The 17,512-nt window shown below is 36.8% G+C and overlaps 1 protein-coding gene across 4 annotated transcripts in view; it reads left to right on the top strand.

Moving 5' to 3' along the window:
* LOC143180714 (uncharacterized) overlaps positions 1-17,512 on the top strand; it is a 43,959-nt gene that overhangs the window by 8,579 nt on the left and 17,868 nt on the right. For all 4 annotated transcript variants that reach the window (XM_076380650.1, XM_076380649.1, XM_076380648.1 and 1 more), the window contains exons 2-3: positions 12,690-14,070; positions 14,323-15,047. In XM_076380650.1, coding sequence (XP_076236765.1) covers positions 12,690-14,070; positions 14,323-15,047 — 2,106 coding nt within the window. The remainder of the gene's footprint in view (positions 1-12,689; positions 14,071-14,322; positions 15,048-17,512) is intronic.

Genomic DNA, 17,512 nt, shown 5'->3' with positions numbered 1-17,512 from the left:
TTTAAAAATTGTTGAATTTGAGAACTTGAAAATGTGTAAATTTGAAGATTTAAAAATTTAAAGATTTGAATATTTAAAAATTTGAATATTTAAAAATTTAAAAATTTGAAAATTTGAAAATTTGAAAATTTAAAAATTTGAATATTTGAATATTTGAAAATTTGAAAATATTGCATTTATTTTTGACGAATAAACGTTAATTGTAGGTAATCTCTGTGTTGATTTCACGTCTTGCCAATTTCCTCTTAGGGTACACGCAGTTCACGCGTTTCCATCTTCGTCGGTTCATAGTTATCGATGCAGTGGATCGTAAATCATGATCATTTGTCTGGTCTGGTACGATGCGTGCATTAGAGCCCTTAAACCGTGTAAGTGCATTTATATGCACCGATGTGAGGTCGGTTATTGGCCGCGCTAAAGTGTGCAGAAGTATACATATAGGTATGACGATGGATGTTGCACCTTGCACAAGCATGTGCACAGGCGTAATGAAAATCAGGTTTTCCATCGGAGAAAGCGCCTCTTCTGCATCGTTTGGCTCGCCTGTCTTTCCGAACTTTGTACTGTTTTTATTATTATTCATTTTTGCTCATTTCTGTCGTTATCGCTCAGGTAACTGTCGATAAGTGTTACGCAGTCGCTTCTTTATTTGTTCTTTGCGTCACAAATGTACATTTCGAACATAAGCTTCCTCTAGCATTTCTGTAATTGTCAGTGAGTTCAAAATTATTGCAATAAAAATTCAGTGCTATGAATTTCTTTTATAAGTATTCATTATGATTGTAGTTAAATTAATATAGGAAAAAATTGAGAATAAAAAAATGGATATAAATATTCAGTGGGGGCAACAGAATTCGAATAATGCAACTGGAAAAGCTATTTCATCATACTGATTGTTTAAAATTCACTTTTCAAACAATAAGGTATTAACATTCTCTTTTATGGCTATAACAATATTTATATACATATATCTCTCTTTTTTGATTTACGATCTCATTGTAATAAAAAAATATCTTACAGTCATTCTTCGTTGCACTCTATTAGCTATTTTGCTTTTTAAAATAGACTGCAATCATTATCATCGCGGTTTACCTTGCCTCTCATTAATTTATTACGTCATAAATAGAGTCAGCGTTTTCATTCTAGAAAGAAATTCATTCAGGTTTCCGCATTCCTTTAAAATTTTACAAGAAATCACGCAACAGAGTGTTGTACACAAAATTCAAGTAAAATTGGGAACAAAGAAGCAAGCGCAATTATTTCGAGTTCCATGTAGTCAAGTGGTTAAGTTTCATTTGAATTTTCCAACGAGGGGCTGATGTAAAGGCGATCCACATCAATTGTTTGATACTGTTTCTGCATTCTTCCGTATTTTCTCTCATTGTTATGAATTCTTTCTTTTATGGCATTGTACAAGTGTTAGGTACAATTGAATAAACAATCTTTTCAGCATCACGCGAACTAGCTCGCGATTTTCCTTTAATTTCAGTTCTATTTTTCCAGGAACAATACTAATCGTTCTTTCTCGTCGTTTTTAATTTGTTTGGTTATTGTATTCGGTTTTCTTAATCGCATTCACTTCCTCTTTTATTACATTTAATTTGTTTATGAATCTTAATTATTTAGCACGTTCGTTTCTTTTCCGTTACAGTAATTTCTAAAAGTTGAAAACACAGATTAAATCTCGAAAGTGTTTGTATCTTTTTGAAGATATGAACAGTCGAAACCCGGAAAAATAATTCGTAATTATTCCTTCGGCATTGAAGGTTTCTCTCCGAAGTGAACTCTCTGTAATTAAGTTGATCCACTTCTCAACTAGTTTTCGATACTTATGCAACCATGCGTTATGAAAGAAGTATTTTCGTTCATGTTACGCATTTTACAGAGGGTAGTTTAATATTTCCTCCTCAGTATCTTTAATTTTCTGTGTTTAAGAAATCTTGCGTTAGATTTCTTAATCTAACTTTTGTGTTCAAGTAGAAAAAAATTTCGAATCTTAGTATAAAGTATATATATTTCAATTTAGTATTGCAATTTATTTTTTGTATAGACGTCTCATGTAAGATAAATGAGTTCTATATCAGATCTTAATCTAAACACTGTCAATCGAGGTCCTAAGAATCGATACGTTGTCTTGTTTCTGTCAATGGTGACACACATTTTTACGTACTACCTAATCAGGCTAATTGTCGATTGCAACATCCAACGATGGAAGACGTTGTAATATCATGTTACAGAACGACTCTTAAAGATTGCAATATTGACATCGTTCAGTTTTACAATTCATAAGTTCATGATTATCTTTAACCCAATTTAATGGGATTTGAATTAGGAACGACCTATGAATCGCGTTTTGCATAATTCATACTAACGTTGGTATTTGCATAATTCATAGCAACGTGTCTGGTTTAAGAGAGCAATTTGCAGCGTTCTTCATAAAAGTTGGAATAACTTTTTCCTATAACGAGTCAGCTTTTTCTTTTGAAGAGTCAGTGCAGATATATTTTGCAAATCGGAGGATGTCTCATCAATAAAATTATATAGTTTTTTAAATAAAGATTATACGACAGCCTAGATCAACGAACAGATTAGGAATCATGGGTTTTCTTAATGATGTCGTTACTTAAAATTCTTGTCGTATGATTACAATTTACGAGGATTTCAGAAGAAAGTCGGAAGTCCTGTCTCGGAAGTGATAGTTAAACTGAAAGTAGTCGCATGATGCGACTTCTGAACCGAATTCTTCCCTTTCGTTTTTGAATCATTCCTTCTGGCCATTCACAGAAGCCTAAAACGAAAACAGAGTCCGAATGGATGCAAATCTTGCTTTCTCTTTCGATTTCTACGAATGCTATTTTGCACAGTTTGTGAAATGTTGCTGTGTTATAAAAGTAAATGATGAGCGGAGGTCTGTCAACTATAGAAAGTAGATTCAAATTTGTGTAAGAAATATCATTACGTTTTAATTCTAGGAATTTATTTCGTACCATAAAAAATATTTTGAAAATTGCATTCAGAATGACTGGTAGATCTTTAAAAAAAATTATACAGAGTTGCACAAAAAAGAATTCGATTGGAGAGAAATCTTACAATACAGAGTCGAATCACGCTAATTATACAGCGTATTGCTCACGCCTTGTTAAATTTTTTACGCTCTAAACGAACGTCCTTCGATCGTTCGAACTTATATTTATATTGAAATGGGAATCTTGCTTAATGTTTCATTCTTAACTTTCCATTGCACTGATTACAAGATTAATCATTCTGCGTGAATGCAAATACTTTTTTTTATTGTTTTTCCATTATGTAGAATCAGGTGCAATTTCCTAACATATTTTTTTCAGTTGGAAAAGAATTCTACATATTTCTTGCAAATTTTAAATTACGCATAATTTCTGTTAGCTTTAAGTTCGCAAGATTGCAAAACGTAATGAGAAATAGCCTAAGAAATGAGAAAAACTTACAAGAATTGAGTCAGACCGAAACTAGGTGCAGTACTGGCATCAATAAAAAAAAAATATCTCAAGTTTTGGTATTCAAAAAAGTGGTCGGACCATGAAACAGGAAATTTCATCTTTCACACGATTTCTTCATTAACTTAGCAATTTTGATCATCCCATTGTGTAATCGTGAGGTTATAGTAGGCGATGTTGGTCCTGTTATGATTCACATGTTGTGTGTGTAGGAAAATGACGAAGAGGACCTCGTTCTGCCTGAGGCTTAGTAGAAAGCTGACGTCGTATGGTTTTGCGGTTCGAAATTGTGTTAAAGGTCGCTGATGATTTCGATCGAATGCGACTAACTGCAAAACTCGTTTTCGGATCTAGGTTTTCTCTTGACATTCAATCTGATCCTCGTCGTCGTGTTTGTTGGTATTTGTAGCGAGGAGATCACTTGAAAATATGGTAAAAGATTCATCGAGAAATCGCTCGAGTTCAGGATAGTATGTAATTTAGGAAAGTGGAGCAGATGCACGGCATAACCGTTTGACAAGAACTTTGACTTGTTCTACATTTATTATGCGTATCATTGTAACAGTCAATTGCACATTGCGTGTGGAGTGTTGTTAGGTGGACGAGTTCAGGGTACGTTTAGTCAGTTTACAGAGCGTGGATCATCGTGTAACGGTAAAGTCTAAATTATATAAAAATTGCGATGTCGTGAGTCCAAGTACTTTAGTATTTGAGTCTCTTTTTTAGCGAACACATTTTGACTTATTACGTTAAAATGGATTATCAGTTGAGAATGATAAACTTTCCCAAAAAAGAATGCACGTGTGTGAAGTAGGTAGGTGACAGAAGCTGTTGAAAAATTGTGTTACGAAACGTGGATGCAAGGAATTCAACGTGAGAGGATTTCATGGGTTGTCTTACAGGGCCAAGAAGAGAAAACCACACCTTCACTTTTCGAACCAGTTTTTGATGGTCACGTTTGCAGACATTAAGGTTTATCAGTTGCTGAAGTCCTTCCAATAAGGAGATCAATATTTTTAGCACATGCTTTTACGCAATCCGCCTACAATTTATTGAATTTATAATTAGGTCAACTTGTTTTGTTATTCTCATTTTGATTCGTTGAAATATCTCCGTGTATCCTCGTTTCTGTCAATTTATCTTTGGGAGTTGTCGATAAATATTCAAGCTGATTTAGCTTCTGAGAAGGATTATGAAGGTTCTTTTTGTCAAGTTGACATTTCTTTATTTGAAACATCCGACTTTTTAGGAGACTATATTATATATTTTTGAAAACTGGGAACTTGGGAACATGGCTTGGGGATTTGAGGATTTACAGATTTGAGGATTTGAGAATTTACAGACTTGAGGACTTGAGAATTTACAGACTTGAAGACTTAAGGATTTGAGAATTTACAGACTTGAAGACTTTTGAGGACTTGAGGACTTGAGGATTTGGGAAATTGGGGACTTGAGGACTTGAGGATTTGAGGATTTGGAAACTTGGGGACTTGAGGACTTGAGTACTTGAGGACTTAAGGATTTGAGTACTTGAGGATTTGGGAACTTGGGGACTTGAGAACTTGAGGACTTGAGGACTTGAGGATTTGGAAACTTGGGGACTTGAGGACTTGAGGATTTGAGGACTTGAGAACGTGAGGACTTGAAGACTTGAGGACCTAGAAAAGTTAGATAGAACACTAAAGGTTCAAAAATTTGAATACAGAAGACTTGAATACTGGAAGATTTGAATAGATATTTAAGTAGATAGTCGACCCAAAGACAACCATATTCGCACTCAAGGTATTTTCAGTAGGTGCATTATTGCACTTACGAAACAAAATAAGACCGTAAAAAAACCTATCATCCTTCGCCTCCAACGAAATAAGAGGTACCGCCCTCCTCAATTACACGGCCACTCACATTTCTCTCCTCCACAATATATAACAATCCCTGTATCAGTGCTTCCAAGAAATGCAAATTGCTCGGCATAAATGAACCAAGAAGAGGATGCAACATCGTCAGTAGTCGAGTCTCGAAATTCGTTTGAGAAATTTGATTACTCGTGACCAGCGAGGATCCGTAAACTCGCTATCATTTTCTCATCATTGCACCAACAAAAGTCGCGGAGTGGCTCCGATTACGGAGTCAAATGACGGGGAAAATCACTAATAATTCCATGAATAATTCACATCCCTTAATCAAACGTTCCCACCGATAGAATAATCATCCAGGGAATCTGTGATAATCGTTCCTCTGGACTCGACCAATCTCTAGGCTCTGGCTATTTCGCAGTCAAGATGGGCAAAAAGCTTGGGACGATTAGTCGTCGATTTAAAAGAGGATTCGGTCAGCGTTGGGAGTCAAGTGGCGAAAGTGTATCTTTGCTGAAAAATTCAGATGCAAACCAGTGGGTAGAGGAGAGTCCTGTCGAAATCCAAGGACACTGTTCTTAGAGAGACCTATAAGGTGACTAAGTTGGCCAGGCATCATCGAGGCGGTCTACCTTCGTGGAAACGAAAACAGCCTCTCACCGCCGTCACCGTAACACGCTTTTTCAATAATTCTACACAGCGTGATATTACGCACGAGTGCGCTGCTACATTGACGATACGTAAGAGTATCGATCGAGGAGTATCGAACGAAAGGAACTGGAGAAATGTTGGTTTAGAAATCGTCTTGCATCGCAGGCATTCGGCGGGAGGTTTTTGCCTCGAAAATCTTGGGGGTTTCGCGAGTAATCAAGAGTATCAAAACCTTAGACTTTTCCTAATTCTCTAGACATTTGGTGAGATGTATTTTATCCTGGAAATATCTCTTTCGATATTTATGTAAGGTTTCGGTAAGAACTGGTGGAATGTAGGTGCCAGAAGTGATATAATCGCAGACTGAGTCTGTAAAAAAGAATCTTGATGTAATTGGAGTTCAAGTTTATTTGTATAGATAGAAATTAGTTGTTATTCGAAGCGAGGTAATTAAGAGAACATGTTACAAGGTGCACTAGTAAGTTGTAGAACATCTAAGCAGGGTACTTTCTTTAGATTATTCCTGAATCGAATGGATCGAGAAATTTGTACTGAATATTTAGTTAGCTTAATATTATCGTCGATGTATCATTATACATTTACGAAATAAGCAGTTTTACAGGAAGTTAGATATATTAGTATTCAATGTTTTTTGTTAGTAATCGGGTAAGAGATATGATCGTCAAATTGCGTGACTCACTCTGTAGAGTCGAACAAAAGGTGCAAAAAATTTCATTCTTTATTCATTTCTTTCATAATTCATTGGACGAAGGTTTACAAACTTCTGTAATAGGAACTAGTTTTAAAGATTGGTAGAATGAAGTCAGTATTAGGAACAGAAGAATACTTTCTGTATACTAGCTAATTTATCATTTATTCCAAATTTTTTTTAAAGAACATATTGCATTATTTTTCGACAATAATTTATTATTTGTAACTTTGAAATTTTACTTAAATCAAGTTTCATCTTATAATCCTTGAGTGTTGCCCACACAAGGCCCACTCAAGAGTCACACAAGTGACTCTTCCTTTCACATTAAAATTATAGTTCATAGATTTTGTCTAGTGAAATCTCGAGCCTTTCAAATTCTACCTAGTTGGCATTTCGTGTTGCTGTACTGTTACACATTCCGTCGCATGTTCATAATCATAGGGGATGTGTGTGTAATTGCCAATGGGTGAGAGTTCGATCGAAGATTCCCTAACAAGCAGGGGTTCTAGTTCGTATCTTCCAATTACGTAAGTAAACAGCAGATTTGTAATTACGTAGTAGAGTTAACGATGCTGCAAGGATCATCATTGTTGCATACATTCGGTTCTTACAGAAGAAAGTCACGATTACAGTCTGTTACACTCTTCCTTGCATGAAAGTAAAGAAATAATTAAGTACTACGTGTTGCGCTACAAATGGAAGTAATGCAAAAGACTGTTTGATTACATGGCTTTTAATTTTTTGAGGAAACACATTATGCGCTACGGATTAAGAAACTTTTTATTCAAATCTTGGGCATAATGATAGTTGTAGAAAAAAAGTAGATAGCAAAGGGAAATTATTTAATTTCATGCTACGTGGATTCCGTACTGACAGAGATGCATGTAATTTATATTTGTGTACTTTTAATAATGTATTTTTTAATGACTCTTGATTAGAGGACGTAAATTATATAAATTATGGTACCGTAATAAAGTGCCTAAATTGATATTAATGCAGTAATTATACAGCATTTTTATCGTATTATTCTTAATCATACTGTATGTGAGTAGCCACTGCTATTTCACTGGTTGCTTCAGTTAATGACAGAGTCTATTAGTATTCAGACAATTTTCTTTGCATTTCTATTAAAGTTACTATTTGCATAGAATCCTATATTACTCAGAGCTGTTCATGTAAATCCAGTTCTTTTTAGTATGCAGAAATTTTCACAATATTGTGTACACTGTTGTAAATGTAAATGATGAGAAAATGCACTCAAATTTTGCAACATGCCGACCTTGGGGATCGAACAATGTGTCCTCGATTTCGGGATCGAGGTGAACGTAATGCAACTGCACTAACAGGTAACTCAATAATTTTTCCAACGAACAGATGGTGCTGATAACGATACAGATTGAAGGTATTGAGTTAACCTCTCACCGTTGCCAGCCAGATGCACTTTTTCGCGAATATGCACGCCTACAGTATGTAGATTCGATCTGTTCCCTTCTGACTAAGTTGCGCCAAACAGAGAAAAGCACTGTTCCGTGTTTCGAAATCGAGCACAGACGTAATTGCAACCTGGTTGATATCAATATCCTAATATTATTTCGTATGATAATTGTCCTTTGAGTTCTACGATTTTTCAGCGGAAACTAGTACTTACGTAATTAAAATTGTGAAACTTTCAAGGATCTTAATTACTTGACATATTTATTTCAAATTTGTGGTAAAATAAATTCATAATAAATAAGGCAATAATAAGACACTACTTTCTCAAGAGTAAAAATATTTTGGCACGTGCCTTGTTATATCGTCTTGATTCATATTTTAGAATAATTCAATATCACTTGCCACATTCGTCATATTTTAAACCTACATACAGGGTTTAACTAGAAATCCTCTAATGAGTGTTAACAGCATTAAGAATAAATGCTGCCAACACTCAGAGGGTTTCCAGATAAAAAAGTAGGTACAAATTTTTCATTATAAGCTCTTCAGTGAACTATGACTCCACCTGAATAGGCCCTTTTATTATAGGCATAGTATCTGACATAACATTCTACAGTGGTCCAAAGATCACTACGATTTTCCTCCACTTTTACTGAAACCACCGAAGCATAACTAGGAAGAGCATCTAAACACATCTCGCGAAAGTGCATTTATGGTTATCATAAGACCGATGCTTCCCATTATCAGCACAGCTGATTAAAAATCTCCTTTCACGTTAAAGTGAAGGGATCGATGAGCCTTCTGACGGCTGTTCGCGAGATTCTGCCTCGTCGATCGACTCTCTCGCGGAAGGACGTCGGTAGTCGGCGGACGTCGAGCTTTTCGATTCGTTCTACTTGAGTTCAAATCGCGCCGACAAAAGTGCGACAAAAAGGGGCTGGATCGTTCCTGGGAAACTCTACGGGGACTTTATTTTGCAGTTCTATTTACAGTAGTTGACCGCGGCGTTCAGCGGTTCAGCGAGGCATGCTTTAAGGTTGCTCGACTTCGGCTGCATGCTTGACTAGGTAACGTGACGTGAAACACCGACTTTTACTTTCAGCAGCGTCGATTCGACTCGTGTGTCTCTTGGGTGGATAAGGATAAATGAAACTAGAACGCCAAGGTGTACTGGGGAGAACCGGGTCTTGGGGCAGTTCAAAGAATTCTTTGGTAAATGCGGTTTTTCGGCCTCCCCCTCCTTGGGAGGACACTTGCTTAACTCTGTGTAGGTAACGAGAGAAGCAGTCGTACTGTTTTCTTACTATTTTGTGTACTGATATAGGAGAGTATTGTAGAAGTCTCTGTTGCTATACTTTGGGTGCTGATCAATAATCTTGGGGATATCAATTTTGTAGAAGTTTAGATTCTTGTGGTTTAGTATAATTGCAGACGCTTCTTAACACATTCAGGAATAGTGTATTTTACCAAGACTGTCCTCAGCGATCCATAACAGTCTTTTTAGATAAGAAATTACTCACGTGTTGTGTCTGGCTAATGAGGAAGGCTATCCTTTGATTCAATGGATGGGTCATCGGACGAGAATGTGTTAACAATGTGATTATGCATGGTGTGTTAATAGCTAGTTGGTAAAAAATGAAAATAAAGTAAAATTCATTTGGAATGGGAACCCATTTTAAGGTTGGAATGCTGTAAATTTATGCATATTTTGACATTTAAGCAAGGGTTATTAATAATCTATTTCTTAGCTCCGTCCTTTCTCATTTTTTTCTTAATTCCTAGTGGAAAATACGTAAAAAATCGAGTCTAGGGAAAAAGGGTGGTCCCTATTCTTGTGCTGTCTCAATTCCTATCAAGTACTGCTAGTAAAACAATTTTATACACAGGTAATAATTTTTTATCTCCTGAATGTTCGAACTGGTTTTTGTGTAAATAAAATTAACTAAGTTTGATAGTGAGAAATTAAGTTCCTGTACTTGTTACGTGACATAGTTACGAGATGTGTCACAATGTTTTGCTTTAGTCTGTATTAGTATTATCATTTTGTTGCACAACTGTTCCTAAGAATGGTGTAGTAGTTTCACTTCTAATTCTAGTTATATTATTTGATACTCTCGTATTGGTTACAAAATAAGTATTTAGAGTATCATTAAACAAATTAGCTTCACAAAGCAATCTTCAACTCAAATTAAAAAATTACTTGTCATTTTCTAATTTGAAAATCTAGTATTCTCGCATCTACGAACTTTTCATCTAGCAGATCACAGGACAAACATTAGCAAGTCACCTAATTCGATCGTCTTGAATGAATTAATAAATTAAACGATCACCTATTAGATGCACTTATCGAAGACCAGTCAGCGCAGTCATGAAACCGTTTTAACGTCGTTTACAATCGATAGACACAGACGACCCATAATTTAAGATGAGTATCGGTTATCTGCTTTAACGACGGAACGTTGCTTAGCAAAGTTCATTAGCTATTGTCAACGATCAACGATTAGTCGATCTGTTCATCGAATCTTATTATTACTATGTATTCACATTAATCACAGTCCTTGCGAATAATCGACTAATTACTATTCCTTTGCTGTTTCACAAGGAACAGTGAATGAATGATTGATCGATGTAGTCGACTCTCTATTGTCAGAATTTTGATTAAGATTCGATTGACTAGAATGATATTAGACTAAAGCAATGCCTTAATTAATTCAGTTCTAATTTCTCAACGTAAGAGAAACTTAAATCTTTTAATAACCATTGCGAAAATTAATGCCAAAAATAAGAAAGTAGTTTAAGTTAAAACTTTTTCTCATTGCTATTTAGTAGTATATTAATCATATTGATACTTAATCTTTTCGCTTGTGTAACGACAATGTAATAAAATCGTGGCAATATTTATAACTACTGAAAACCTAAGAGTAGGTCTTTAAGTTTTCTATTAAGTACCTTTTCTACAAACTAAATTAAATCGTAGAAGAATAGAATACCAGGAAACAAGTCTCACAAAACGCTCGCAAGATTCCATTAAATCTAAGAACTAAATCTAAGAACAGGTCAACACATTTTCTGCTCACATTTGACCATTGCTTTCCATCTTATCCTCCATCAATCTCTGTTCATTCTACCTCTTCCTGGTGAGGTAATAATCTAGCAAATCTCTTCTTTTTATTTCTCGTCTCACCTCGGTCAGTATCGTTTCAAAGGAAGTCGATGATGTCCCTTTTGCTCCTTCCTTTCAGATCGCGCTTCCGGTGATCGATGAGGCACACGCCAGCTAGAAACTACGTTACTACTACACTGCTATCTCGTTTTCTTGTTCCATTCGATCAACGTTCTAATTATCCGTTCAGTTCTCGGAGAACTTAATTCCAGTGCATCGGCACAGAGATCACTCTCGGTGCTTGTTCTTTAACGTCGTTGCATGACAGAACTTTTCCCCTTATTCTCGAACCAATTACATTCAATTAATGCCTCATTGGAGTTCACCTGTAACGTCACAGGTGTTTCGCCGCGAATGATGTTGGACGTTTTCATGACGCCACTTGCGAAAGGAGCGTTGATTGTACTTACGCGTTAGAAATGCAAGTGGACGTCCATTCACTTGAGAAACCGTCGCGTTGTGGTCGTAATGACCATAGGCGATGAAAGTAGGCAACATGAATGATGGAAATAGGTAATGGGATTGTTGTGTTCAGATGCATCTTAAGCTGAGCTGCTTCCATTAATTAATACAGTATGCAAACGTCTCGTTGAGCTGTGTTTGACCATGGATGAATGTGGAACTGTATGGTATATTGATTAATGATTTATTATCTGTTTATCGGCTTCGAGATGGCTATTCAGACATTAATTGAGGAATTAGGTAACGTAGTGCATACATTTGAATTCATTTGAATGTACGAACGAAGCTGAAAGTGTTTTCGAATGGGTTGCTCGGGGGGTCGTTTATTTAAAGAATTTTTTAATGTGTTCGCAATCAGAAGTTTCACTTGAGATATAGCGTGAATGATTATTGTTTGAGCGAGTAATTTATACAGCTGGATTTTGATGCGAGTAATTTGTGCAGGTCGATTTTCAAGGTATCAAGATTTCAGCTGTTAGAATTGCAAAAATTTTTTGTTATTCTATCAAAAGTTGTCGGGATATAATTTTATTTGTTGCATTATACAAAGTTATATACGAAAAATCAGATTTTATCGAAAGAAGAATTAAATGTGAAGGGTGACTGGATGTAGGATCATTGTCGTGGAAACGAATGCATTTAACAACTGGATCACCTTGAATTCACGAAATATCTGGAAGTAATTGGACCCTTTGGGTAAACTGGACCATCTAGATTAGTTCTTGTATAAAAAAAAGTTGAGTATCAAAAAAAAAGACACTGCAGAGCCTTGGGCCCAAAATTTTGTATCAATTTTGCAACAGTATCCTTGAAATGAAAGATAAAAATGTATTCTTGTTGAGAAACTTAAAACTAAACAAGAAGAAGCAGTATTAAATATCGAACAATGCACCGATATAAAATAAATCTTTCAATATTAAGAAAATTTGTTTAAATTTTAGGTCGACGATCACAAAGCGCATAGCACTAAAGATCGTGGCACACTGAGGTATAATTTCAAATCTCCTGAAGAAACTTCGACGTCAGCCTCGTCACTTTCGAGAGCCAGATCGAGAAACAGAACGTCACATCTCGAAAGGCACAATGGATCCATTTCGAAACCATCAATCAATTCGGAAGCGAAAGTCGAATCGAATAGACGTTCAAATTTTAGAACCGCTAGAACGACTGAGCGAAATGTCGTCTCTGCAGCGACTGAAACAACGAATACTCCACAAAAAACTTTAGAGAGAGACTCCGAAAACATAAAAAAAATAGAGCCAGCAATTCACAGGAAAAATGATCATAGACATCCTTCAGAACACAACAAACCACCGAAACCAAAAGTCGATGAGCAAAGCAGCACTCTAGTGACGCCAACAGAGGCTTCTCGAAGATCGTCTAACAGGAAGTCTGACAATCCAGGTGTCACTAAGAGATTAGACGACATAGGACCATCTTTCTTCACTGCAACCACCGAGTTCTCGAGATCCAGAACTGGCAGAAAAGTTCAAACCTCTTATACAACGTCAGAACTCAAGACTCAACTACCTACTTCCAGGAAGTTCAATAATAAAAAGTTCGAAGGTATTGAGACAACCACAGCTGCCTTTAAGAGAACCGAAAGTAGAGGTAGATCGACGACAGAGAGAAGCGACAGAGGAAGATCAGGCAGATCGAAAGTAACGAACAGAGAGAACAACACCATCAGTCGAAGAATAGATGGGCCAGATCCTCTGCTCTCTGAGTCTGAGAGCATCAGGGTCGACGTTCCTCTGACAGTTGAAGCTACTGAAAGTTTAATAGTAAATACAACTACTGAATCCATCGTGCGCTCTCAAAGACAATCAATAGACACTAACAGACGATCTGATACCAAGGACTCTTCCAAAGCTAATACAAGACCTGGCTCTGAGAGGTTCAAGATTCGTGGACGAGCAAATGATACTGAGTCGGCTAGTCCAGCTTTTAGAAACAGTTCTCGAAGAGGCTCTTCTAAGTTCAATGATTATGCAACGACAGAGGCGAGTGAAGCTAATTCTAGGAGGAATACAGTTTCTAGAGATCGTTCGAGGATCTCGGAATCTAATAAGAGTTCTACCAATGAAGTACGACCTAGGTCTAGGGGTAGAAATCTTGAAAACAGTGGAAAGTCCAGTTCTATTGTTGCGTCAGAGCGAGATGTTAAGAGGAAATTACCTGGAGACAGAAATACCTCTGAAAGGCGATCGAGAGTTCTTGATCTTGGTGCCAGACCTGCAGAAAATCGTGGACAAGATCAGGATACTCGGGGAAGGTCTAGGAGTAGGTCAAGGTTGGATGCTACAACAGCTGCTGTTTCGGGTAGGTATAGAAGTGCTTTCTTTGTTAGAAAGTATTAGTCATATTTTTCAGAGGATAATCACAGTTACGAATAGACAAATAAAATAGCCTAAATTAAGTATTTAGGTAAAGAGGATAAAAGTGCATAAGAATTCCATTTAACAAAATTAAGACACCTATGTTCAATCATCGCTAACACTAAAAGCTAAAAAATAAAAATTTGAAGACTTCTAAATATTAAATCTAATTTTTGAATTTTCCCTGCATCTACAGTAGATACTATCACAACTGCTGCACCAGATACGACAGTCTCCAATGAAATTACAACCAGCTCAACTGAAGCATCCACCGAAGTCACGAGCACCACCATAAGACCTACAAGTCCTGCTACGACTACTACTAGTTCAAGAACACTTACAACAACAGCTAGACCAACCATAAATACTGCTGCGTCTGAAGGGTCTGGTCGAAACAGAGGGAGAGGCAGAGGAGGAGGGAATCAAGGAAGAAAACAGGCGAAAGAGGATTTCTTTAATCATGGGCTGGGATTTAGAGGTCGCAGGCCTTCACCCGAGGGATCCCCGAATGTAGAAGATTCTAAGAAACCAACTGCGTCGAAGAACGACTCGCAGAATCAAGGAAATCCAGGTTGGACACTCAGAAGGCGGCCGAGTCACTTAAATCATTCTGAGACTCTAGCCAAAATAGTACCCTCGCCAAAAGATCAAACGAACGAGGTGATCCCACCGAACGAACAGTTAACGAGCACTGAAATTATATCCACGATAGAAAGTTCTACGACTACCACGAGAAGAGGCTTCAAGAAGCAACAGTCAAGCACGGAGGAAAGCACGATTGTTAATGGAACGACTAAAAGCTTTAGGAGAGGTAACAAGACCTTTGAGAAGAACAGAACTTTTGGAATCGGCAAAGGGTCCACCGAGCCTGACGAGAGCGATAATTATCCGCCTGACTTTAAGGCGAGGTTGACTCAGCTGGTGAGTTACAAGATTTGATATTAACTTAAATTGGGTTTTATGACAGAGAGGTATTGAAAGAAGCATTATTTTTTGTATTACAACTTTCTGGTTTTGTCTTAAAATGCACTTAGATCTTTTTGAACATAATAGAAGATACTATATCCTAATTATTTAAGTACTTTTAGATATTTTGATGAAGGCTGTAGATTTTCCAATTATTTATTTCTCGATTATTTATATAGATCTTTTACTTGCAATATTGCTGTTTTATGCTTTACATTTTTCTCTGTTGTATATTATTATTCTTAAATATGTTTTGACTACATGCCACTAGTTTTCCTTAGCTGTAAAAAGTTATCACAATCCTTCATACTATTATAATTAACCAAGAAGTATCGTTTCAGAAGAGTACGAACACGAAAGCACCAGCCCCGAAAACTACCTCCAGAACGCCTTTGGAGGTAAGAGTTCCGAGTGCTCCTCAAAATCAGCTTACAGCGTCTGAAACAGTTTCTTTATCTACTATTAATTACAATAACATTTAATATGCTTTTATTCTAGTTCTACAAACTACAGCTTTACACTTGACCAGTTTATCTAATACAGTAAACACATAATCATTGACGTGACATCGTTGTTTGAAAGTAGACTAAACCTTAAATAACGAAACGTGACTTACAAGGGACACTTACAACTATCTCTAACGCTAAACAAGTTTAATCAGCATGCACCTTAACAAAACACGATTTCTGAATATTATTTTACATACTTAGAAAACGATAGGCTACGTAGGTATTTTTATCGTTCAGGAATCAGTATTTTATATTTTGAAGTTGAAACAATTCGTGTAGGAACAACCGCAGAATATCTTTGGTCTACGCTCGAGGGACAACGCAAAGGCGTCTGAGCCTGACGACCTCGAGACCTCAGCTTCAGGGCACGTCATTTTGACGGAACAAAGTTTAGTCGTGAACCCCTTAACGTTCATAAACGACGCACCATTGCGACGCGTAAGAATGAAGATAATCTTTGTATCGCGTCATCGCTTTCTTCTATCCACCCATTTTCCGACGCAGACCGAACTTCCCCCCCAGCTTTTAGGAGAAACCGAACAGATACGTGTCGGTTCTTAGTAGCTTTCGATCATTTCCAACTGAAGTGCTTGGCCTGCCTTATTGTCATTCTTTGCTTCAAGTGCGAGCCATTTATTCGAATCTGTCGATACACGAATAAACGTGCAATAAGAAATATCACAGCTAGATGATAGGCTACCAATTTTCTCTTTCAAGTTTTAGAAGATCATGATCGAAACAAGATATTATTGTAAAATATATGAGCATGATGTATGTGAAGATTGATAATGACGATCGAATTGGGTGAAGGCTATGGATCATAAGAATAATTATTGCTTCTGGCATCATTGACGACCAATTGAGACTGGAGAATGATGCCCGCTTAACAAAGGAACGTGTCAGCGGAAATAAGCTTTTCTGGTGGTTGGTGAGACATGGAATCAACATCATTTGGATGATCCTAAGGATCGAACCCTTAAAGGTCTGGGTACATCATCGTGCTCCAGCAGCTTCAACGATATCGTCGATCTCCAAACACGACTGGATCGGACGATATCTTAACACGAGGAGCGACGAATCCTCGACGAGGAGCTCTCTCAAGGTCCGAATAAGTCCGTGAATTTTTTCGGAACTAGTTTTAAAGAAATTTCAAGAGCGTTCTTATTTTCGCGGTTTATAGAAGCGGTCAAGTGTTTTACTTACCCAAAAGTGTATCGGTTATAACTTCAGTCGTAAGCGGTCAATAAACTGGTTTTCGGTTTTCGTTCGATTGCTTTTGTATTGGAGTCCCGTTGGTGAAAGTGAAGGTTCGTTTGACATATCTGAACGTAACGCGTTCTGATTTATTCTTTCGACTCTTTGATCGTTTTATTTTGAGGTTCCGCTAGTACTCTGTATCGCAGAGCTCTTCATAAGTAGGATACACGTGTTTGATAAAGTAGAGTATCTTGATCGATGATAGATAATCTTCTAATTTACTTTCAATGGATTTAGTAACAGTTTCTTCGTATTGTTCTTAATTTGATGGTAAATTGAATGTTTAAGACATTTTTTAAGACGGAGGAAGGCAGGAAAGGAATTGAAATATTGGAAAGGAAATGAAAGGAAAGGAAAAGGTGACTTTTTATAATGTCGATGAACTCTTAACTTGGGATACATTTTGCCCCTGTTCCAAACGAGGAGAAAATGAATGGCTTTCCGCCATGTAATTACAACGAGATTGGTTTCGTGACAAGAGCTTTATGTTTCCAAAGAGAAATCACAAATTAGGGATGTCGGATAAAAATGGTCCAATAAAATTTTTCTATTGCTAGTTGTGTTCAGGTAAAATTGAATCAATGTAGCAAAGTATTTCTAGGAGTTCTATAATGGGGATTTTAAACTTAATACATATTCCTGTCGAAGGTGTAG

This window comes from Calliopsis andreniformis, chromosome 6 (assembly GCF_051401765.1).
Source record: "Calliopsis andreniformis isolate RMS-2024a chromosome 6, iyCalAndr_principal, whole genome shotgun sequence".
Taxonomy (NCBI): Eukaryota; Metazoa; Arthropoda; class Insecta; order Hymenoptera; family Andrenidae; genus Calliopsis; species Calliopsis andreniformis.
This window is presented reverse-complemented; position numbering and strand designations above follow the sequence as displayed.